This window comes from Danio rerio, chromosome 17 (genome assembly GCF_052040795.2).
Source record: "Danio rerio strain M-AB ecotype USA chromosome 17, GRCz13ab, whole genome shotgun sequence".
NCBI classification, from domain to species: Eukaryota; Metazoa; Chordata; class Actinopteri; order Cypriniformes; family Danionidae; genus Danio; species Danio rerio.
Window position 1 is genome coordinate 57,057,258 of NC_141037.1, and position 26,124 is coordinate 57,083,381.

Genomic DNA, 26,124 nt, shown 5'->3' on the forward strand with positions numbered 1-26,124 from the left:
ATAGAAAATGTTTGCCAGATTCATTATAAATCCAGGTTTTACGTAGAAGTTGATCATTCACTACCATAAAACAAGCACTTTTGGACATAAACAACAGCAATCAATCATTAAGCACCATTAAGTAAAGAAACTGTATGAGATTAAAGACGCTTCTCTTTATATAAGACAAGGATGTGTTTGGTGTCTGTGCTGAATTTACACACAGAGTACATCAATTGCAAGTGTTTAGCTTAATGTTTTATATTACAGCTGCACGATTCTGGCTAAAATGGGAATCGCGATTTATTTGTTTAAAATAAAGATCACGATTCTCTCACGATTCTGTAGATGTAAAATAAAGCTTAATATGAGATTATTGTTTTTTCTCAAACACATGGTAAAACAACAGTATTAATATTATGTGTAGGTCTATTGGTTTCTATAAATAATTATATTCTACTTATAATAATTCTGATGTTGAATTATGTTTGAGATATAGGCCTATTCTTGAAATAATGGGGTCGAATCGAGATTGCCACCTTTTTTCGATTAATTGTGCAGCTCTATTATATATATATATATATATATATATATATATATATATATATATATATATATATATATATATATATATATATATATATATATATATATATATATATATATGAGCAATTCAGTGCAAATGTCACCAAAGTTTTCACCAAAATACGGAGACTGTTCCTGGGTATTTTTGTGTAAGCAAGTATTCTACGGTACTTTAGAAATACTCAAAAATGCATCTGTCAATGTTTTCAAACTTCTATTTGATTTACCAAAGTCAGACAAGTGGCAATTTCACATCCGTCACATCCATGACGACACTTTTTCCTCATAGTATTTAAATCATTAAAAAATATTAAACAAAGTAAATAATTTTAGTTATATTGAGAGCCATCATTTATACTTTTGATTATCATTGTTTCTTTTGGTTGTGCAGTTTAATTCACAGAATTGCTACTAAGTATGTTGTATACTGTAAACCTGCAGACTTTTGTTTGTCACATCCCTAACGCATGTTTATTTTCCTCATTTAAGTACAAAACATGTTTACAGATTGATATTTTTCTGGTCCCTTAACTGAGGTCCGCTGTTCTGGAAAATATAACAAAAAGTTTAATATAATGTAAATGTATAATTTCTATGCAATTTTATGTTTTGAGTTTTTTCTGCAAATGTCACATCCATAACACTGGAATTGCTCATATATTATATATATATATATATATATATATATATATATATATATATATATATATATATATATATATATATATATAAATATATATATATATATATATATATATATATATATATATATATATATATATATATATATATATATATAATTAAATGTCCTAAGACAAGAAATGTCCTAAAACTTATTCACACACATACACTAACACAATATGGTCAGTTTAGTTAATCATTTACCCTATAGCGCATGTGTTTGGACTGTGGGGGAAACCGGAGAACCCGGTGAAAACCCACGCCAACACAGGGAGAACATGCAAACTCCACATAAAAACGCCAACTGACAAAGCCAGGACTTAAACCAGCCACCTTCTTGCTGTGAGTCCACTGTGCTAACCATTGACCCACCTTGCCACCCCAGCATAAGGACTTCACAAGACAATTAATGAGGCAATCTGTGATCCTTATGTAGAGTCATTAAATGAGCCACCCATTCATTTTTTTGCTAAGAACAATACAATTAACAGTACAACGTAAAGCTGAATAACACTTATTGTGTTGATGTTTGAAAACACCATCTCTGGCTTATAAATTCTGCAAAACTCAACGCTCAAGTGAGAATTAAAGCTCAAATTTGTCACGTCTCTTACCTTAGAGTCAAACGGTAATTTATTCTTGACATGAGGAGCCCAGTACTTGTTTGAAAGCTTGAGGGAGAATAGAAACACAAAGATAGATGAGCTTATTGAGTGCAGTTACAGATTTCCCTTGTTCTTCTTCATCATCATCATCATTAATGCTGCGTCCCAATTTGCCTACTATCCGATAGAGGTAAAGTTGGTTTTATATTCGCACATTCGTTCATTTAGCAGTCTCTATATTGTTTACTATATTACTTTGAATATTCGATCGGAATTAGCATGCAAGTATGACTTCTAAACAACATTAACACTGGTTATTTGACTGTGAACAGTGTTGTACTTTGATAGTCATTGGCTGCTAATATGATTTCACTGTTTGGAGTTTGCAAATAATACTTTAAATAAATTATATTATTAAAGGGAAAGTCTGAATGTGTGAATATAAAACCAACTTTACCTCTAAGTTATGTACTATCCGCCCTAAATAGTATTCAACAATAACATCAGTGACCCAAATTGTAGTGTTGAAAAGGGTATGCCAAAGGTCCCCAGATGATCTACTATTTCTGGTTCGAAGTGTTTACTTTGGCTACAGAATTTAGAATTTGTAAAGATTACTTTTCTGAAATTATATTAAAGGGAGAAAGTCTGAATATACAAATATAAAACCAACTTTACCTCTATCTCTGAAAAATAGAGATAAAGTTGGCTTTATATTGGGATATTCAGACATTCTCCTTAATAACATAGTTTCAGAAAAGTATTATTTGCCAATTGTAAATAGGGAAATCATATAACAGAGGTAAAGTTGGTTTTATATTCGCACATTTGTTCATTTAGCAGTCTCTTTATTAGCAGCAAATGACTATCAAAGTACAACATTGTTCACAGTGAATTAGATAGTGTTAATGTTGCTTAGAAGTCACACTTGCATACTAATTCCCATCGAATATTCAAAGTAATATAGTAAACAATATAGAGACTGCTAAATGAACGAATGTGCGAATATAAAACCAACTTTACCTCTATATACACCTGCGCAGTTGCCGAGGAAAAATCCAAATAAAATCTCACCTGAGTGACAAACTCCGCGTTTATTTGAGACACTGAGGGCGCAGAGGTTTTCACCAGCCTTGAGTCTTTCTGCATGACCGACATCTTAAAATGAATTAACGTTAACTAAGTTACACGACCATTAAATACAATCCAACAGTCCTGCGAGTTGGTTCATTAACTTCAGTTTAACGACTGAAAAGTCCATTCACAGCAGTCCGCGTTCACTTCTGGACACCAGCAGGATTAGACTCCCGCTGCAACGTCAAACTTATCAATACCGATCATCAATATAAACTTTGTTTACAACACGGACGTTATGTGTACGTTAGTAGCTTTAGCCACAAGCTAACATGTGTGCAACTGAAAGTCGCGGCTGATGACAACTTCCGCTTCCTAGGGACACTTACAGAATAAAATACAAGAATTAGGACAGCTGGAAGATAAGGTAATTTCTTTGAAAGTATTGCTAGGAAACGGGCTTAGACAATCAAAAATTCATGAGATATTAATTAAATATTTGGGAAATATAGGAATAATGCATAGAATTTAGTTTTATTTATTTATTTTTTTATAATTTAATATAGTCATTTAATGTATATATAAGTGTTTTCTTTCTACCCCAATTATGTACAATCCACACTCCAGATCAGTAGGTGGCGGTAATGCACCTATTTTTGTTGGTTTGCCAAACCGCCATAAAACACCAGAAGAAGAAGAACTTACAGAATAAAAGTCTAAAATAAACTGAAAACTTGACATTTAGAGCACTTTTTTTCTCATTGCAGCTGATATATATGAATTTATTAAAGTTAGATACGGATATAATTACATTTAAGAACAGCAGATGCTTTTATTCATTATTGTTCCCGTTCCCACTCTTTCTGTCCAAGCCTGTTTTCATCACTATGAGTTTGTTTCTTGTTTTAAATCTACCACACAATTAGTTAAAACCCCTCAAAAATAATGTATATTTAATCATTTAATTTGCATAACATTTCTATGAATGGGTGTCATGGTGGTGCAGTGGGTAGCATGATTGCCTCACAGCAAGAAAGTCGCTGGTTCGAGTCTGAGCTGGGTCAGTTGGCATTTCTTCATTCCCCGTGAATTTAATAAACTAAAATGCCCATAGTGTATGTGTGTGAATGAGTGTGTATGGGTGTCTCCCAGTGCTGGGTTGCAGCTGGAAGGGCATCCGCTGCGTAAAACATATGCTGGGTAAGTTGGCGGTTCATTCTGCTGTGGCGACCCCTGGTTAATAAAGGGACTAATCTGAAATGAAAATGAATGAATGATCTACTTTCACATCTTAATGTTGACATGCTCAGACTGCTGTAATTTCATTGTTCTCCTCGCGCTAGCAAACTAAACATTGTAAACGTTGATTTCACACAGACTTTAATCAACATTTGGATTTATAAATGCTACATTAAAATGTGATGATCAAGCTTTTACAAATATCCATATTAACAATACTTCTGGGAATCCATACCTCAGACAAATCCAGCTTTTTCCATCCCATTTTGAGTAACTCTTATTCGTCAGGTACGGCAACCAAAATCCAACATCTGATAGTCGTCATATTAGTAACGTCCACACAACATCAAGCTGTAACATCATTACACGCTGACATTTGGTTGATTTTAGGTTGTCCTGGAAAGTGACCAAAATCCAACCTCGAGTCAACATTTTAAATCAATGTCATATTGACGTCAAATACTGACATTTATTTGCCAAATACGGCAAACAACATCCAACGTCTGATAGATGTCAGATTAGTAGCGTCAACACAACGCCAAGCAGTAGCATCATTAAACGTTGATATTTGGTTGATTTTAGGTTGTGTTGGAAAGTGACCAAAATCCAGCGTCGAGTCAACATCTTGAACCAACGTCATATTGACATCAAAAACTGATCTTTATTCGTTAGGTATGGCAACAAAAATTCAACGTCTGATAGACGTCATAAATGTAATGTCCACACAGCTTTAAGCTGTATTAGATGTACATTAGACGTTGATATTTAATTGATTTTAGGTTGACTGTTGACGTCAGCCTTACGTTGAGTTCTGATGTTAGCCCAGTTTTCACTTACAAACAAACTGTAAAAAAGGTTCATCCAGTTAGTTAGTTATCCAAAGAGAACATTCATTTATTGGTTAAAACACACAAAATGCCCACAGATGCTGTATGAAACAGATAAATAAACAGTGATCTACAGTATTGAATGCAGCTGTTTGAGTGAAAGTGAGAGCTGGGATCTGAGGTCAGTGTTGGTCAGCAGATGTTTGTGTGTGAATGTCCGTCTGCTGGACACACACATGACGCCCTATCTGCTGTGTGTACGTCTGAGTCTGTCTGTGGCGTATCTGGCACAGCTGGAGCAGCAGAAACTGGAGTAATACGGGCTGGAGCAGAGACGCGCGTAAACAATCAGCTTACAGTTTGCCAGTTCAGGCTGATCAACACAGTCTGATGAAGAAAACTGACCCCCGTCTGTATCTGCAAATGAAGAGAGAGAGAGACATTCACAAGTATATCTGATCATGTAGTCATAGAGCTGTGAAGGCAATCTGATTTGAACCTTTCATTGCACATTTCAGATGACAAATCCACTAAAGGGTGCTGTCTACATTTGTTCGGATCTGAAATACGTTACTTAGGGCACATTTTGTTGTACAGTTTAGATGACAAATCCACTAGAGGGCGCTGCCAACATTTGTTTGAATCTGAAATACGTTACTAAAGGGATTTTTTGTTTTACGTTTCAGATGACAAATCCACTAGAGGGTGCTGTCGACATTTGTGCAAGTCTAAAATACGCTACTTAGGGTACGTTTTGTTGTACATTTCAGATGACAAATCCACTAGAGGGAGATGTCGACATTTGTGCAAATCTGAAATACATTACTAAGGGGACTTTTTGTTGTACGTTTCAGATGACAAATCCACTAGAGGGCGCTGTCTACATTTGTTTGAATCTGAAATACGTTACTTAAGGGACTTTTTGTTGTACATTCCAAATGACAAATCCACTAGAGGGCGCTGTCTACATTTGTGCGAATCTGAAATATGTAACTTAGGGTACGTTTTGGTGTACGTTTCAGATGACAAATCAACTAGAGCGAGCTGTCGACATTAGTGCGAATCTGAAATACGTTACTAAGGGGATTTTTTGTGTACGTTTCAGATAACAAATCCACTAGAGGGCGCTGTCTACATTTGTTCGGTTCTGAAATACGTTACTATGGGGACTTTTTATTGTGAATTCCAGATGACAAATCCACTAGAGGGCGCTGTCTGCATTTGTGAGTATCTGAAATGCGTTACTAAGGGGACTTTTTATTGTACGTTTCAGATGACAAATCCACTAGAGGGCGATGTCTACATTTCTGTGAATCTGAAATATGTAACTTAGGGTACGTTTTGGTGTACGTTTCAGATGACAAATCAACTAGAGCGAGCTGTCGACATTAGTGCGAATCTGAAATACGTTACTAAGGGGATTTTTTGTGTACGTTTCAGATAACAAATCCACTAGAGGGCGCTGTCTACATTTGTTCGGTTCTGAAATACGTTACTATGGGGACTTTTTATTGTACGTTTCAGATAATAAATCCACTAGAGGGCGCTGTCTACATTTGTGAGTATCTGAAATACGTTACTAAGGGGACTTTTTATTGTGAATTCCAGATGACAAATCCACTAGAGGGCGCTGTCTGCATTTGTGAGTATCTGAAATGCGTTACTAAGGGGACTTTTTATTGCACGTTTCAGATGACAAATCCACTAGAGGGCGCTGTCTACATTTCTGTGAATCTGATATGTTACTTGGGGTACGTTTTGTTGTACGTTTCAGATGACCAATTCACTAGAGGGCGCTGTCTACTTTTTTGATAATCTGAAATACATAACTTAGGCTACGTTTTGTTGTTCGTTTCAGACACATGTCATTCTTGTACACGTCCAGGAGAATGCAGAGCTTGTTGTACAGATCAGCTAGCGAAACACTGACCTAAGCCCAACCAATAGTGCTTTCAGAAGAAGATTTAGGAGAAAACTGCACTACGACCGCATTGTTTTACCTTGATTTTACATTGCTTGTACTTATTTTGTGGAATCGTGTTTCACCAGACTCAAACCAGAGCGCTTTGCAGCAAAAGCACAATACTTTACAAAGTGAGCTACGAGCAAACTAACCATGCCAGAAAAGTTCACCATATGGAGATAGAAAGGGGACACAAACGTTTTCATCACAAATCATACATATTGTTAAGTTGTTTTGTGATGGTTATTTGGTGATGTACAAAGAACTACATGAAAATAATCCCTCATTCATCTGAAGTGCGCCTGTTTTCTCGATAGTTTTAGAACTTCAGATTCAGTATGGGAGAAATGACTAGGGATAATAAACGGCAGAAAACGGTCAAACTACTTGCTCTACAAACAAATGTTTGCATGACTACACAGACCAAGTAGAATAATTTAATAAGAAAATATCAGTTTGCAACATCAAGCAGCGCAACGAGCCGTTTTTACCGTCTAAAAATGAATGGAAGTGAATGAAACCGGACGTCTCGAGCCAAAAAGATTCAAATGGCTGCGCCCGCGCGTCGCCAAAGAATAAGGTGAATATGTCCTTGTAAATATCATTAGTGTGAATCGCAATGAAAGTTGTTGTCGTCACACTGCCCCCTAGTGTTCATTTTACCTATAAAATACATTCAAATTAATGTTGAAGTACGTATTTGCAGTGTCACACAAATGTAGGCTGAAGCACATATTTCTAAGAGGTCTGTGTTGATACAATTCGAGTTGATACGATTATTACTGGAAACGGTTATGATAAAATACAATAAGCAGATGCGATGGAAGAAATTGATATTCAGTCTCAGAAATCATGATATAAGAGAACTTTTGGGAGAAGAATTTGTGCTGAACTGTGATGAAATACTTGAGTGATGGCTAAAGGTATTAGCTTGTTTTTTGTTATATTTGTTCCTAGTTTGCATAACCATATCAAGAGTTTACACTTAGCTGATTATTAATTATAAAGCGTGTTTGGCATGCTGTCCCAGGAGAGAGCCCTGAGCTCATAAGATCCTCAAGCCAGGGGCTCCCTCCCGTTTGCAAGGGGAGAGGGGAGTTTGAGCTCAGGTAGGATCTGGAGAACTCCCCTGCTGTAGTAGCTAATGAACAGACAGTGATTGCTTTTAAGAGATAACTACTTGCTAGGAGCATGCGAACCGGCGACCTTCCGCATGGGAAGTCGGTTGCTCTACCAAGGAGGCTAAAGACCATGGCCTCTATCGTCTGTCGCTAGAGCACCTTTAGAGGTCAGAGGAGTGAGGTTTACCTGCACAGCACTTACTAGCTGGCCTCCGTTACACATGTCTATGGTGCCGATTTGGATTAGTCAATTAACTTAAGTTGCATGTTTTTGGATGGTGGGAGGAAACCGGGGAACCCGGAGGAAACCCATGTGAGCACAGGGAGAACGTGCAAACTCGGCACAGAAATGTCGGCTGGCTTGGTAAGGACTAGAAACAGTGATGTTCTTGCTGTGAGGCAACAGTGCTAACCACTGGGCCCCCGGGCCACCCATCTAGGAAAGGAGGAGGAGTTAGGGTGGAAGAGAGGATTCTTCAAGACGAAGATGGCTGTTATATGGAACTTAAGGTGTTTATAGGGGCTTAGGAATCGTCTGATTGGTGAATCATAAATTGGATAATGCGGGACAAACCCAATTTGCAATCAAAAGCAATCGTAAGCACTTGAAAGCAATCGTAGGCACGTGATCCTCTCGAAATCAGTTTAAAAACAAACCTCACATAATTGTTATTTCGGCTGAAGCCAAATTGTCTTCACTTTCTAAAGCAAAAATAAAATAAATAGATAAACATTATGCATAACTTATTAACGCAACTTTCCTTCTTTTTCATCATGTCTTACATTTAAATGCTACATCTGACTATTTAAGGAATCCTATGCTTATTATAATCTAATAATAACACTATTAATGCTGTTAAAGTTACCGTTGTAACAGGTTCTGGTTCATGGAGTGATGTTTAACCAGAGGTTTTGGAGCTGGTTTGATTATTGTTTTACATTATTCTCTTCACAGACCTTGTTGAGGGGTTTTGGCCAGTCGTATTTCAGCCGCTGCGCTGACGGATAATGTCCCCGTGTAGGCGTTGCAGGTGTACGTGCCCTCGTCCACTGACTGCACATTATTGAGTATGAGCGTCCCGTCTGCAGACACATGAACACGATGTCCATCCGGCCGCACTGGTACACCATTCCTGTCCAAAACAATGAGGCACATCAGATGTTTAAAGGGTTAATTTAATCAAAAATGTACATTCTGTCATTAATTACTTATTAATTACACTGTGGCTTAGCACTGATGCCTCACAGCAAGAAGGTCGCAGGTTCGAGCCTCGGCTGGGCCATTTGTCAGTTCTGTGTGGAGTTTGCATGTTCTCCCTGTGTTGCTGTGGGTTTGCTCAGGTTTCCCCCAACAGTCCAAACACATGCGCTATGGGAGAATTGAATCTACTAAATTGGCCGTAGTGTATGTGTGTGATTGAGAGTGTATGGGTGTTTCCCAGTACTGACTTGCAGCTGGAAGGGCATCCATTGTGTAAAACATATGCTGGATAAGTTGGTGGTTCATTCCGCTGTGGCGACCCCTGATGAATAAAGGGACTAAGCTGTAGGAAAATGAATGAATGAACAATGTTCTCTGATCTGACCTGGACCAGCCGACGTTCACGTTTTCTCCAGTCACGACGCAGGCCAGCTGAGCAGTGCTGCCCTGCACCACATCCACATCAATGGGGGCTTTAGTGATCCTGAGGTCCCCTGCAGAAACACATTACAAGCAGAGTATGGGCTGCACAGTTCATCCAATTGAAAGATGGCTTAATCTCTCCAGAATATCAGACCCTGAGAACTGTTACGGGATTTCATTCAGTTGAAAATAAATCAGTGACGTAGCGCAAAACTGCAAGTGCAAAGATGACGCATCGGTTTCTCATTATTATTCACAGTGGAGTTTTCTCATCCTATGAGAAGAGCCGGCTTCTTAATTATTCATGACTGCACATGCATTCTGAAGGCAGACCTGCCAGTGCCAAGCTGTGAGACACGTTGATGACTGGGTGAAACTGCATCCACAGACCCACGGCACAGTATTTAGCCGTTCATGAAGGCTCGTATGTGTTTGTTTCCATGATCCACGGGGTTTGTTGCATGTTTTTCCCTGTGATGCTGTCAGGGCTGATACAGCAAAGCTGTTTGTGTGAAGCATTTTTGTCGGGAGAGCAGTACGAGAATTGGAGAATGGCGGACCTTGCCTTTTATCAGGAGTTTGTTCACATTTAGGCACATCGCCGTGCTGCTGTGTTCGCCTAAATCCTCCAGATTACCAACAGAGCTAAAGGTTAAAATAGACAGGGCAAGAGACCTGCTGCACTGAGTCTGCATTCAGACCCGGGGATTGAGGGAGAAGTCCTCATTTATAGTGTTTATATGAACACGATTATCTTTATAATGATCTAAATTGGGGTTATCTGTATATGAAATTATAAATGACAAATCTAGCAGGGAATTAAATTACTGTTTATTTCTTTGCATTTTAACTTTGTAAACTATAAACTCATGTGTCTTCGCACGGTTTGTGTCTCATTTTGTGAGCCGACTGACAACAGCTGCTCGCTCCCCTCCTTCTCCCCTGCTCTGCTGGCCACGCCCACTCCTGCCCTTTGCTCGCGGAGCTCCACGCCCACTATCAAGCATCTCTTGAAATAATTCTCAGGTGGACCAGAACCAAAAAGTAGGGGTGTCATGGCCCTTTGAATGAATAAATAAAAAACAAAGCAGCTGCTTGCTATCGCTCCAGAATGGCGGAATTTCCATTTCTGCCAATACATTTTATTTATAGTATTTTACTGTAAATTATAAGAGTAATTTGTTTTTTTTTTTAAATTTAAACTTTAAAGTGCTTTAATATTTTAAATAACAATGTGTAAATATAAACATACGTACAGCTGATGTCAGAATTATTAGCCCTCCTGAATTATTAGCCTATCCTTTATATGTTTTAAACCAACTTTTTTAATAACTCATTTCTAATCACTGATTTATTTTATCTTTGTCATGATGACAGTAAATAATATTTCGCTAAATATTCTTCAAGACACTAGTATTCAAGCTTAAAGTGAAATTTAAAGGCTTCACTAGGTTAATTAGGGTAAAGTTAGGGTAATTAGGCAAGTCATTGTATAACAGTGGTTTGTTCTGTAGACTATCCAAAACTAATATTGCTAATAAGGGGGCTAATAATATTGACCTTAAAATGGTTTAAAACAATTAAAAACTGCTTTTATTCTAGCTGAAATAAAACAAGTAAGACTTTCTCCAGAAGAAAAAATATTATAGGAAATACTGTGAGAAATTCCTGAATCTGTTCAACATAATTTGGGAGCCCGTGAGTGTTGGACATTACACAGATATCAGACATTACACAGATAGTGGAGAAGTAGAAACACACCCAGAACTCTGAGCTGGACCTGACGCTCCTCAAACTTCTGTGCGTCTGTGACTGTGCAGGTATAAAGTCCAGAATCATCTGCGGTCAGCTGCTTGATCACCAGTGTGCCGTCCGAGTGCTGAGAATGCCTGCATGAGGACACAACACTCAAACAAAGTCTCTTTAAGGCAAGTCATTTCACTCGGCGGCTATCTTTGAAGCGCCTCTGGATTCGGACATACTACTCGGTTTGCATACTATTTTTAACATACTATATAGTAGAAACGTATAAAGAACCTGAATACCTTTATTCATGTATGACATTGGAACCTAACTTGAAGGGTCTTGTCGCTAGATATGTTGAATATTTTAATGATATCAGAATCCCTACAACAGAAAATCTAAAGATGACTTGGGAAAAGGACCTGGGATTAGAGATCTCAGAAGATAACTGGACTAATGCTCTTCAAGTTATCAGGTCCTGTTCCATTAACTCCAACCTCCAGCTGATCCAATATAAGGTAGACTACACTATTCCAGCACTAAATACACTCAATATACCCCTCTGTATCGCCTCTTTGTATTAAATGCAAGTCCAATGAAGGTACACTGGCACACATATTTTGGTTCTGCCCAAAAATATCAAAATTTTGGACGGAGGTGTTCTCTTTTTACTCTGAAGTACTAAGGATTGATTTTCCACCTGACCCTCTTATTGCAATATTAGGCTGGGCTCCTCCCTTTGAAAACTTTAGTTTGGATCAAATCCAGACAGTTCAATATGGAATGACTATGGCAAAAAAGGTAATATTATTGACGTGGAACAAAGAGTGTACACCTTAATTTGAGACATGGCTCACAGAGTTTTGTAATGTACTACACATGGAAAAGATTAGATATGAGATTGCAGGTAAACCAAAGAAATTTTCAAAAATTTGGAAGCCCTTTTTTGAATGATTGAATGAATGAATGATCGACTGATCAATGAAAACTGATTGGTATGGAAGATTCTGAATCATAGCAATGTGAACAAAATACTAATTCTTAATAATTAGGTATGTATAGGTTTTCAATTATCCAATTTTATTTTTTATTTTATTTATTTATTTATTTATTTATTTATTTATTTATTTATTTATTTATTTATTTATTATTTATTTATTTATTTATTTATTTATTTATTTATTATTAATATTTTTATTTATCTCTTTTCCTTATTTTATAATTTTTTTCTTTTCCTTTCTCTTGTTATCTGTATTGATTTGTACTCATATGTATATATGCTCTATATGTCATGTACATATGCAGATATTTGAACTTGTGGATATGTGCAGGTATAGATTTTTCATAGAGGAATATGATTAGGTATCTGTACAGTTGTGGATGTACATGTGCATATGTATCTACATTTCAAATATGTTTCTTTATTATTATTTGCTGGCATGGGAGGGATTTGGGGTTTGTTCTTTAAAATGTGAAAAGCTTTAAATAAAATATTAAAAAAAAAAACATCTGTATAGTAGAGAAGTATGAAATTTTAGACGCAGCCTATTAGTTTGAACACTACTCGGCTTGCATACTGTTTTTAACACACTATATAGTAGGGAAGGATGAGATTTCAGACACAACCTTTGAATTCAGACATACTACTCGGCTCGCATACTGTTTCTAACGTACTATATAGTAGGGAAGCATGCGATTTCAGATGCAGCCTATGAATTCAGACATACTACTCGGCTCGCATACTGTTTTTAACGCACTATAAATTAGGTAAGTATGCAATTTCGGACGCAGCCAGTTACTTTAATGAGAGCATAAGGAGTGTGGTGTAACACAGATGATGTACCTGAGTGAGTTGAGTGGCTGTCCAGCTCTGCTCCAGTGAATAGTGACCGCATGTATGGCCGACACTGGCAGAACTGAACACTGCAGCTTGGCCGTCTGACCCGCTCGAGCCTCAACCAGCGGAGAATAGTCAATGTTAAACCTAATAAACAGTGAGAGTTTACAGCTGCAGTCAGAATGATTAGCCCTCCTGCGAAATTCATATATTTCCCAAGAGCGTAAACGATGACAGAAATGTTGATTTTTGGGTGAACTCTCCCTTGATATCTCATACCTGGAGGAAGACTGTGATGTGTACGACTGTGAAGAATCCACCTCTGATATTCCTGCATTGTTTTGGGAAGATCCTGTATTTGGGATTAAAAGAAACACATGAGTGACGTTTTCATTGCTTTAATATTTCTTCCAGATTTTTTTGTGTTGCTATGTGGTTGTCGTAAGGTTTCTGATTATCACTATGAGGTTGCTAGGTGGGTCTAGAAACAGTCCACTTATAATAATCTGCTCTCCACATATGACTTAGCAACTTTTATCCATTGTAAATCTACACTGTAAATTTCAACGTAGGCTCATTTTGAAAACGTAGCCCTCGATACATATCTAGAGATCGCAAATTATGTAGCCAGAAGTACGTATGGTTGCATTAAATCTTTAAAACGAACGCTGCAGGGCGGAATGACGCTGTTCCATTTCACGCTTGCCAGCTGACCTTCCGTATGGACGGCTTTTCTGCTGTAACCAGTTTGTCCAGTGACTTGCAGCATACGCCAGAGGATTTGAGACTCAGGGCCCTATCATACACCCGGCGCAATGTGGCGCAAGACGCGGCGCAATACTCTTTTGCTACTTTAATCTCGGCGCAAGGGTCATTTTGAGGTGTTGCGCCACGCTGTTTAAATAGCAAATGCATTTGCGCTCAAATGTGCGCCCATAGGCGTTCTGGTCTAAAAAAAAGCAGATGTGTTTTGGCGCGGCGCTACGGTGTTATTGTGGAAGCATCTTCCAGTGTTCCTGCATCCCCGGCTTCCTGCTCTGCTTCAACTGTAGCTACCAGCTTCAAAAGTGGTGAGAAAAGCATTGAAAGTTTTTTCCATGCGCAACAGTTTTGTGCGCTCTACGCCAATAACGAATGCTATTGCATTGTTCATCTGCAAAGATTTTCAGCCTAATGTCACAGAGAACGAAGGTTTTAAACTCCTCCTGTTAATTTTTATTAAATTTATATTTTTATTAGCCTGTTGTTTACAGTGACAGTGATGTTTGAAAGCAGCATAACACTGCTAGTTCACCACCTTAAGTTTTGAATAATCAGTGGCAAAATATATCTTTGTCAAACTTGTTTTCATAGTTAAAAAGTTAAATCACAATTCTTGTTGTGCAATGGTAAACCTTTATGTTGAAAGAGTGCAAATATATGTATTTTTAATATTTATTGCACTTATACATTCTGTTTATCTTGAAAATACTTAAATAATATGTGCTATAGGTTCTAAAATGGCCCTCTACTGTAAACTGACACTCTGGCTCTGAGAGAAAAGCCAGTTTGTAAAAAAAAGTCTTGGTTTTGCTTTGTTAATAAATAATCAAACTCATTCAATGGCACAGCATCCTCTTTCACATCATCTCATAAACTTGATCTAATTAGTGCTGAAATATCGCATCGTATCGTGATATGGGTGTGAATCGTATCGTGTTGCATCGCAATATGTCACAAATGTATCGCTAATATATCGGATCGTATTCTTTGTATCGAGATGCGTATCGGATCGGCATTATAGCTTAGATGCCCAACCCTAATATATAATAAGGATATATACAGGATATAAATATAAATGATTAAAATATTACAAAACATTAATTTCTAGCCTACATGAAGATTTAAAAACCACTGCCTTACTTTCTTCATCTCGGGAGGCTATTTCAGTTCACTCAATTTGCTTTTGTATAATGTTATTATTATTAGCAGTATTATTTATTATATCCATATTTATATTTGTTTTATTAAAAACAAGCTTAGATTTGCCCACCTGTCAGGTTTTAGACCATATGGGGATGGCAGGTGTATTTGGAAATAACTCAATATTTTGACCACACTTTGTTATTATTGTTCATTTATTCGTTTGCTGGAAATTAGAACTGAATTTAGAAATAGTTTTGAAACAAATCTTTGCGCTTAACAAATTGAATTAATTATTTATAGGCTAATTGATGTCTGTGCGTAAAGGTTTCCCTATCCACGAGAGCAAAAGCGAAAGTGAACTTACTTTACGACAAAATGCGCTCTTGGCGCGACTCAGCTGGCTCTTAAAGGGAATGGGAGATGAGACTCTGATTGGTTCATTCTCAAAACACACCTATAACTCATTAAGAAAATAAACTCGACCCTTTTACACCATGCGCCACGGCGCAAAGCGGATTTTCCTGTCCTTAAATTAGCAAAAACACGTTCTGACACGCCCTGAAAGCGTTTGCGCCCTGCGTTTTGCGCTCTGCGTATGGACCGTCAAAATAGAGCCCATAGAGCGGAGTTGACTGCGATGAAGGGGTTCGAGTCTGGTAAAGAACGGTTCCAGAAAGCAGGTAAGACAAAAACCTTGCTGCATGCGCATCCTGAATGTTTACAAACAGGTAACTTGTCTATTGAGTGCTTTAGTCTTGTTTGAAACCTACAGGTTGAAGCAAGATGGGAACTAAACTATGCAGGGCTGTGGCCCTCCAGGAACTGAGTTTGACACCCCTGCTGTAACAGTTGAACTCCACAGTATTTGTATTTCATATTATGGAAGTTGGTTTTTAGTATTCTTCAAAATGTCTACCTTTGTGTTCAACAGAACAAAAATACTCCAAACTGGACTGGAACAAGTCAAGGGTGAGTAAATGATGATTTATTTGTCTTTTTTAGGTAAACTATCCCTTAACCAAGGTAAACAAAACAGAGCAACCCTGCTAAAAAAAGAATCCAGCTTAAACCAGCCTAGGATGGTTGGCTGGTTTTAGCTGGTCGACCAGCCTGGTTTTAGAAGGGTTTCCAGGCTGGTTTCCAGCCATTTCCAGCCTGGTCTTAGCTGGTCAGGCTGGGAGATGAACAGCTAAAACCAGCTTGACCAGCCTAGCCAGGCTGGGAGCCCAGCCAAAACCAGTTATGTCTAGCTTAAACCAGGATGGTCAAGCTGGTTTGAGCTGGTCACTTTCCAGCTTGACCAGCTAAGACCAGGCTGGAAATGGCTGGAAACCAGCCTGGAAGTGGCCAAAACCACTCTAAAACCAGACTGGTCAACAAGCTAAAACCAGTCTACTATCCTAGTCTGGTTTAAGCTGCATTTTTCAGCAGGGAAAGCAAAGACCATAACACTAACCTGACACAGACAGGTAAATGTAGCGGTGATCTCTTTTATCATCTCTTGTGGCCACACACAGAAACCAGCCGGAGTCCTGCAGTGTTATGGGACCCACCAACAGAGAGCCGTCCAACTGCTGCTCATGCCTAGATTATGAATGACTGATCAACAAATCTGACTTAAAGACACATTAAAGGTATAGTTTGGTCAAATATGAAAATATCGTTTACATATCAGGGTTCAACGCTAAGTATTTTTTCAACTTGCCCTGCCAAATTTTTCACTGGCCCCATCAAAGAAAAGAAGATAATAGCTATTTCTAAACCACATATATTAAATAATGTGTCGAAAGACAAACATAATTGTATACATACACTTTTTAATCAGCATAACTTTTCTTTTAAATAAAACTGGGAATATATATATATATATATATATATATATATATATATATATATATATATATATATATATATATATATATATATATATATACATTTCCCCAGTTTCTGTTTAACAGAGAGCACATTTTTTCAACACATTTCTAATCATAATAGTTTTAATAACTAATTTCTAATAATTTAATAGCTAAAGTCCAGCATCTTTAAGTAGTAACACTGTCTTGACTAGTGCGGTTGAATGACATTTGTGCTGGGAGCACTGTACAAATATGGCGGCGCTATTGTCCGTATGCGATATCTAGTGTATATTTAGAAAGAAGATTTTTCCAACACATTTCTAATCATAATAGTTTTAATAACTCATTTCTAATCACTGATTTATTTTCTCTTTGCCATGATGTCAGCACATAATATTTCACTAGATATTCTTCAAGACACAAGTATTCAGCTTAAAGTGACATTTAAAGGCTTCACTAGGGTAATTAGGGTAAAGTTAGGGTAATTAGGCAAGTCATTGTATAATGTTTTTTTCTGGACACAATCCAAAACAAATATTGCTTAAGGGGCGAATAATATTGACCTTAAAATGGTTTAAAAAATTAAAAACTGCTTTTATTCTAGCCGAAATAAAACAAATAAGACTTTCTCCAGAAGAAAAAATATTATCAGACATACTGTGAAAATTTCCTTAATCTGTTAAACATCATTTGGGAAATATTTAAAAAAGAAAAAGTTAATCAAAGGGGGGCTAATAATTCTGACTTCAACTGTATATATATATATATATATATATATATATATATATATATATATATATATATATATATATATATATATATATATAGCAAAAAGACATTTGTCACCAAATACACAACACAGAGGTAAGACTTTGACATAGCCTCATTTCATTTGTCAAGTTTTGTAAAACTCGATCTATTCAATCAATCAATCTATTAATAAAACATTGTCTACATTTATGCATTATAGGATTAAATTATAGAGAGAATTAACAGATGAACCAAGACTGCAGTCAGACCATGAGGCAGATCAATGTTGATCTTTCTTTCCAGGTGTCAGTGCGGAAATGAACAAAATATTAGGCCTAATACAGCATATCATAAGATTAAAATACAGGAAAAAATGATCAGATGGTAACTTCTGTCACTCATTTACAGTAGTTTATACATATGCCTGCTCTAGTTCAGCTGCTTGCTTGGTCTTGCTTGTGTTACATGTAGTTTTGGATTCCCTGTACTTCACAGCACATGTCAAAACAACTAGTAAAGAGTAAATAATAAAGCAGCTAGTCCAGAATTTTTCAGGTATGAATCATAATATGAAATCACAAATGTCACTGTATTTTAAGCATTTAAAAACACGCCAATCAGTGTTTGACATCTGCTTATACATCAATAATACAGGGATAGAAACACTGAAGGTTGTGAAATTCTGCAGGTACTCACCTAGTGGGATTGACAGGGACACCATCACGCCTCCACTCCACAAGTACAGCGGAGGAAGGCGGTGGGGTCACCCTGCAGGGCAGCACCACCCGCTGACCAACCAGCCCCTCCACCGTGGAGGGATCCGTCTTGTCTATACTCACACCTACAGCCGTCCAACTGAAGCAAACGAGTGCAGAAATAGAGAACAGAGGGAACAACGAGTGGGGTAGAGACAGACATGCAAAGTAAGAATGAATATAGAAAGAACATGTGACTTTATGCCAGACTATGGAAACAGCAAGCATAAAGATTGATCTTTAGACATCCAATACAAGACTTCCAAAACACAACACCAGCCCAACATGCTGACCAAAGGAGACAACAAGAAGAGGCTGGAGAACCCAAATTTATACACAGAGAATCACAACATAAAAACGTAGCCCCGTGGACATTTCTGGAGACCGCGAAATATGTCCCTGGAGGTAGGTATTTGTCCAGTTTTTGATTTCACGAATCCCAAGAGGTCGCTGTGCATGCTTTTTCATGTCTCAAACGCCTCTGTTCTTGCGTAAAAAGCCGCCGGAGGCCGCTGTCAAGTGACCGTCTGTTCGACTGAATGAATGAACCCGGCCACCCTCCTCCTCCTCCTCCTCCTTCCCTAAACCCAAGCGACGATTTACAAAAGCCGTGCAGAAAGAGAAAAGCCTTTTGACTGTGTTTTCGGATTTCACCGCATTTTCGCCCCGTTGCGAACTCATTCGCTTTATTTTTTGGATTCTGTTTTTTGTCTTACCTGATTTCTGGAAACGCTCTTCCCTGGACTCGAACCCGGTTGTTGAACGCGGCCAGCTCCTCCTCCTCTGGGCCTCCACTCCGCCGACGTAACACGACGAGCTAACCGGACAAACTGGTTGCAGCCGGAAAGCCCTCCGCATGGAGGAGGTGAGCTGTTAGCCCAGCCGGCGAGCTTGAAGAGGAGCGGCGTCACACCGCCCCATAGCATTCGCTTAAAAAAACGAAATGTGGCCATATATACCTCCGGCCATGTAAAACGCTGTATCCAGAAACGTCCGCTGGGCTACGTTTTCAGAATGAGCTTGGGTTGACTTTATTATATATATAGACACCTTCTTTATGCACCAACCATAGAGGCCTGTAAAGGTTTAAATAGGCCAAAACTTTAGCATTTCCTCTATGGTGAAGACAAACTCAAGAAGCCTTAACCTTAAATCACATATAGGCAAACTTGGTCCTGGCCTGGTGTCCCCGCCTGATCTCATTAGGATACGTAAGTATTTTACTTTTTGTAAGTTTAGTGGCTAATTCGTACAAATTCGAGTTCAGTCGTACGAAAATGTATGATTTTAAAAAGGAGGCGTGGCATCTAACCCCACCCCTAACCCCAACCGTCATTGGGTGATGAACAAATCATACTTAATTGTACCGATGTCATGTTCACCAGCGATCTATCCACCAGAGGTCGCTGGTAAACACTCACACTCAAACAAACTACAAATCCGCCAGTTCATGGACTACAACTTCATACATGCACTCCGTTCACACACGTTCTAGATTCTGACTGATTACACTCGCACAGCTGAAGCTGCTCAAGGACGGATTCATGGACTATAAGCACTGCTCAAACACAAACACTGTGGCTGAGTCTAGCTGTTAAGTGACACTACAACTGGTCTGCCTTTGCCGTGTTTTTGAACCTTTGCTTCGTTTTTAATCCTGTTTGCTGCCTGTCTCTGACCATCTGCCTGCCTATCGACTACGATTCTGGATTGCCCTCATATATCCGTTTGCTCCTGTATTGACCACCGCTTCCCTGACCATTCTAATAAACCTGCATGTGGATCCTCACCCCTGTTGTCAGTGTCATTCCCATGGTAACAGAAGACTCAGCCACAGTGTTTGTGTTTGAGCAGTGCTTATAGTCCATGAATCCGTCCTTGAGCAGCTTCAGCTGTGCGAGTGGAATCAGTCAGGATCTAGAACATGTGTGTGAACGGAGTGCATGTATGAAGTTGTAGTCCATGAACTGGCGGATTTGTAGTTTGTTTGAGTGTGAGTGTTTACCGGCGACCTCTGGTGGATAGATCGCTGGTGAACATGACAACTAATTAGATCGTACGAATTCATACAAATTAGCCACTAAATTGAAAGCTACGAACTGCTGTGAGATTGAACAATAATAAAACATACCCGAGCATACTAATCAGTGTCTTTAAGATCTCCAAAAAGCTACAGGCAGGTGTTTTTGATCAGGGTGGGAACTAAACTTTGCAGGACACCGTACCTCCAGGACGAAGTTTGCCTATCCCTGGTCTAAATAATACTACAACTAAAAAACAAAGCAAATTAGCACAACACAACCCCATAAAAGAACTGACTGGAAACTTAAAGTTTTGTACATGATTAAGTAACAATGCATTAAGTAAAGGGCAGAGAATAAGCAGCTCATTTTCATAAAGTCCAAACACAAAGCATAAAGCAGTGTAGCTAAAGTCGCAAGCAAGCAGAGGCTACGATGATCATGCGCATGCACTCTATTAACAACACAGGCGCAAAATGATTCCAAACATGTTTTCTTCAGGAATGTTAACAGCGTAAAAACACAAGCAATCTAATCACGCAGACCTTAGACAATCGTGATATTTAAATACGCATTTGTAGGAGTTTTGAATTCATTATTGAAAACCAAGCGATAATTTCTTTGAAGCCGTGCAATGTGGTGTAGTTTGTTAAGAAGTTAAGCTTTTTAGTATTTAGGCTTTATCAATACAAGTACATACATTGGGACACAGAACTTGTTATCTGCAATAATACATAATCAAGTGGGGAGGTTTCTGTCAAGGGAACCAGGGGACTCTCGTCTTCGCCTTAAATCAGTCATCGCTACACCATTGCCATCTCTCAGGTCAGCTTGTAAAACTAGCAATATACTAGGCATGAAAATATACTCATAAAAATGTAGTTTTAGTTTTTTTAAATAGTAAAGAAATGTTCAAGTGTATTGAACGATTCAGCGTTTTTTCTCCTAATAGAAGGTAAGAAACAAAAGATTTACTTTTTTATAACGGGGACAGATTACACCATGACACCTTCATCAACATCATATAACTGCCCTTTAAAAACACAAACAAGAATAATGGACTTTTGCCATGGAAGACATTAATTTCATCGTCGTTTCGTTATTTAGTACCTGGTGTTATTACTAAATTGTTAGTTTACCCAAAACTTGTGTTATTAATTACTCAACCTCATGTTCCTCATGTTCGTCTTCTGAACACAAATTAAAGGTGCCCTACAAAGAAAAATCTGGGTATACCTTGAATAAAAAGAGTTCAGTAAATGGAAATGACCATACTGTGAGTGTCAGACACCTCTGTTTCCTTGTTCTTATGTAAACTCCACAACTGTAAAACCCCAGTGCTCAACAGGCCAATCAGAACACAAAGCAGACTGTTGCGTGATTTACACGGCACATGTGTTATGTCGACTTGGAGAAAGCAGTCGACAGTGTCCCTCATGGCGTTCTCTCAGGGGTGCTCTGGGATTATGGGGTCAGAGGTGCTCTGGTAAGGGCTGTCTGAACCCTGTATGAACAGAGCAGGAGTTTGGTTCGCATTATCGGCAATAAGTACAGTGCATGTTGGACTCCTGCAGGGTTGTCCTTTGCCACCAATTCTGTTCAGAATTTTTTATGGACAGAATTTCTAAGCGCAGCCTAATGCTTTGTTCACACCAGACGCGGAATGCGCAGATAAATCGCGTTATTCGCGCATAAATATAGTCACGTGAACATTGATGTTCACGTGACTATATTTATGCGCGAATAACGCGATTTATCTGCGCATTCCGCGTCTGGTGTGAACAAAGCATTAGGCTGCGCTTAGAAATTCTGTCCATAAAAAATTCTGAACAGAATTGGTGGCAAAGGACAACCCTGCAGGAGTCCAACATGCACTGTACTTATTGCCGATAATGCGAACCAAACTCCTGCTCTGTTTTCTCTTTTCATTTGCGCGTCAATCCCCACTTCATTCGCTCATCAAATCCACCACAATCACGCCCCCACAAGAGCAAGCTCCTGATTGGTTAACTCGGCGCGAATGTCCGCTGAAGTTCAGATATTCGACCTCGACCGATACGTGTGAAATGCGCGTTAAGTGCATCAAACGCGCAAAACGCTCAATTTGCACCGTGCTATTCGTGCGTATCGCACCATTCGCACGTACCGTGCCGCAGGATGTCTATTTATGCGTTTGCATTGACTTAACATGTGAATCACTCGCGCTTTACGCGCGTTCCGCGTCTGGTGTGAACGCAGCATTGGGCCGAAGGGGGTTTGTTTCGGGGACCACATGATTTCTTCTCTGTTATTCTCAGATGATGTTGTTCTGTTGGACTTCCAGCATGCACTGGGGCGGTTTGTTGCCGAGTGTGATGCGGCTGGGATGAGAATCAGCACCTCCAAGTCTAAGCCATGGTGCTCCACTGACAAAAGTTGGCTTGCCATCTCCAGGTTAGAGGAAAGTCTTTACCCCAGGTGGAATAGCTAAAATATCTTGGCGCTTTGTTCACGAGTGAGGGAAGGATGAAACATGAGATTAACAGGCAGATTGGTGCAGCGGCCAACATACTGGTCTTTTGTGTTAAACAAGGAGCTGAGCCGAAAGTCAAAGCTCTCGATTTACTGGTCAATCTACCTTCCTACTCTTACCTATGGTCATGAGGTTTGGGTCATGACCGAAAGGACAAGATCTTGGATACAAGCACCCGAAATGAGCTTCCTTCACAAGGTGGCAGAGCACACTCTTGTAGATAAGGGTGAGGAGCTCTGACACCCGGGAGGAACTCAGAGTAGAGCCGCTGCTCCTCCACACCGTGAGAAATCAGCTGAGGTGGCTCAGGGATCTGTTTCGGGATGCCTCCTGGACGCCTACCTAGGGAGGTGTTCCAAGCATGTCCCACAAGGAGGATACCTCGGGGAAGACCCAGGACACGCTGGAGGTACTATCTCTCGGCTGGCCCGGGAACGCCTCGAGATTCCCCCAGAAGAGCTTAAGGAATATATCATTTGTGTTTTGAAGATGAACAAAGGTCTCGAAACAGCATGAGGGTGAGTATTAGTTGCATAATTAAATTTCGGGGGTCACTAACCCTAAGATTTCCTTAGATGAGGAAATCAATTAAATTGCTGTCACATTGTTGTCCCGGGAACATGTATTAGTTGATGTCTATGTTGTTCAGGCCCCACTGTCAACCCTAAAGTTAAAATCTTATTGGTTGATTGAAACCTTATTACAGAAAAAACAATGATGTTGACCAATAACCAATAACAAAAATCACAACAATCAGACTGGCCCTAGTATACCCAACAAGCAAATTACCAAAATTAATTGTTGTGACTCGATTTTAGCCAAAAATCTTGAAATTCAAAGGTAAAGACCCATCAAACAACCTCTGGTAGGCAGATCCGGGATGTTTGCTGACAGAGTAGTGCTGCAAAGCTATTTTGAACATCCTTTAACTAATAAGTAAAGAACAAAAACTATTTTATATAGGAGCATATAGTCCCTTTCTACAACATTGTGTTCTACATATCTACAACACACTTGTATAATCCTATAGCTGTGTTGTAAGAACTTGGGAGAAGCACAAAGGGAATGATTAGGACCCCACAGCAGATTTTATTAGTGAAATCATGTAGCACATACAGATCTTGGTGTGAGATGGGATGGAGTTGTAAACTAAAACTAACAACAACAAAAAAACACCAAAAGCAACAGAAAAATTAGATTAACAGTCTGCGTCGGGGGAAATAATCCAGGCCCAAAGCACAGCAATGTCCAACACACATCAGTGAGGGGAGTGGACTAAAATACAGGGAGTGTGTGAGAGTGTTTGTTGATGCAGTAGATTAGTATGATTAAGAAGCGTGAGGCAAGTCCTAAATCATCAAATGACATCACAATACAACAGAACTGCCCGACAAGTGTGTTTTATGTGTGTGTGTGTGTGTGATTTTGCACAGGGTCCAAAATTAACTCTGATGCTAGCTTGCCAGTAACTTTTAAAAAGCCTAAACAATATTACACCTTATTTATGTAAAACTTTAAGAATCATAGTCTGACACACCAATTAAATGTAGTCAAACTACAATCGAAGACATACAGACTATAGCTATATTTCCATTCACCTGTTTTCATGTGCAATTTGGAAGACTTCATTTCATTCATTTTCAAAATGTACAAAACTATGAATATAGTGCACGTAAACTATGATGGAAACACATTTACTGAATATATTCCTGCATGCGCATCAAAACAGTCATGTGATTTTGTTTTAACATGATAATAATGTATGAGATGGAACTCATCAATGGACGTTGCAGTGTTTCCAGCACATTGTATAATATCAGAAATTTTGGTTTGCTCATTTCTAAAATCCCTCAGCCACAAGTCCATCATCACAGTGGTTCAGTATTATTATTATTATTATAATATTATTATTCCCAGCCCCGGCTGGATCACCTGGCATTTCTGTGTAAAGTCTTCCCGTGTTCCTGTGGGTTTCCTCCGGGTGCTCCGGTTTCCCCCACAGTCCAAAGACATGCAGTACAGGTGAATTGGGTAGGCTAAATTGACTAGCGTATGTGTGTGAATGAGTGTGTGTGGATGTTTCCCAGTGATAGGTTGCGGCTGGAAGGGCATCCATTGGTAAAATATACTGGATTAGTTGGCGGTTCATTCCACTGTGGTGACCCCTAATGAATAAAGGGACTAAGCCGAAAAGAAAATGAATGAATGAATAATATTCCCTTCCAGAACTGTCTTGAGTATCTGTCTGCACCCCCAAAGAGCATCTCACGCCTCTAAAAATCACAGCGCGTTCATTACATTTCGTCTTCTGAGGTGCAAGTAATTTATATCAGAAGCAAAAAGCCCCACAGTGGCCACTCCTACCGCGCTAAACTACAATTTTCTGTCTGAAATTTGGCACTAGTTTATCAGGAAGTGAAGATTTTGTTCACTTTGACTCATTGTATGGAAACGCTGCCTTATTCACAAATGTTTTATGCGATATTCCACATAACTTTACCTTGAATGGAAACATAGCTAATGAGATTTTACCACCATACATTTATTGAGAATGCTCCAAATAACCCCAAATAGTCCTCATATCCAAAACTAAAATATGAGGATGTGTCTTCAAGTATCTTAGTGCTGCAGAGGCCAGTATTACTTGTGTTATCAGGACAAAAGTTCAGAAATAATCATAACATTAATCGAATCAGACCTTCATGGCCAGCAGGAAATATTTATGCCCTACTAAAAAAACAGCTTAAACCAGCCTAGGCTGGTTGGCTGGTTTTAGCTGGTCGAACAGGCCAGTTTTAGACTGGTTTTGGCCATTTCCAGGTTGGTTTCCAGCCATTTCCAGCCTGGTCTTAGCTGGTCAGGCTGGGAGACGACCAGCTAAAACCAGCCTAGCCAAGCTGGGAGCCCAGCCAAAACCAGCTATGTCCAGCTTAAACCAGGCAGGTCAAGCTGGTTTTAGCTGGTCATTTTCCAGCCTGACCAGCTAAGACCAGGCTGGAAATGGCTGTAAACCAGCCTGGAAATGGCCAAAACCCCTCTAAAACCAG

The 26,124-nt window shown here is 38.9% G+C and overlaps 2 protein-coding genes across 41 annotated transcripts in view; both read right to left on the bottom strand.

The window, feature by feature from the left end:
- Positions 1–3,294, bottom strand: part of aqr (aquarius intron-binding spliceosomal factor) — a 90,646-nt gene extending 87,352 nt beyond the window's left edge. For both annotated transcript variants that reach the window (NM_200464.3, NM_001446347.1), the window contains 2 exon segments: positions 1,860–1,916; positions 2,925–3,294. In NM_200464.3, the coding sequence (NP_956758.3) occupies positions 1,860–1,916; positions 2,925–3,008 (141 nt within the window). In that variant the 5' untranslated portion in view covers positions 3,009–3,294.
- Positions 3,295–5,036: 1,742 nt separating this feature from the next.
- The window catches only part of paplna (papilin a, proteoglycan-like sulfated glycoprotein), a 71,591-nt gene continuing 50,503 nt past the window's right edge, over positions 5,037–26,124 (bottom strand). For 21 of the 39 annotated variants that reach the window (XM_087291102.2, XM_087291096.2, XM_087291111.2 and 18 more), the window contains 8 exons: positions 18,486–18,644; positions 16,640–16,767; positions 13,558–13,630; positions 13,285–13,425; positions 11,460–11,587; positions 9,661–9,769; positions 9,032–9,207; positions 5,037–5,407 (listed from right to left, as the gene is read on the bottom strand). In XM_087291102.2, the coding sequence (XP_087147228.1) occupies positions 5,235–5,407; positions 9,032–9,207; positions 9,661–9,769; positions 11,460–11,587; positions 13,285–13,425; positions 13,558–13,630; positions 16,640–16,767; positions 18,486–18,644 (1,087 nt within the window). In that variant the 3' untranslated portion in view covers positions 5,037–5,234. Of the gene's footprint in view, positions 5,408–9,031; positions 9,208–9,660; positions 9,770–11,459; positions 11,588–13,284; positions 13,426–13,557; positions 13,631–16,639; positions 16,768–18,485; positions 18,645–24,143; positions 26,115–26,124 lie in introns of those variants that run through there. The other 18 variants (XR_015513854.2, XR_015513847.2, XR_015513852.2 and 15 more) reach the window with 4 other exon arrangements.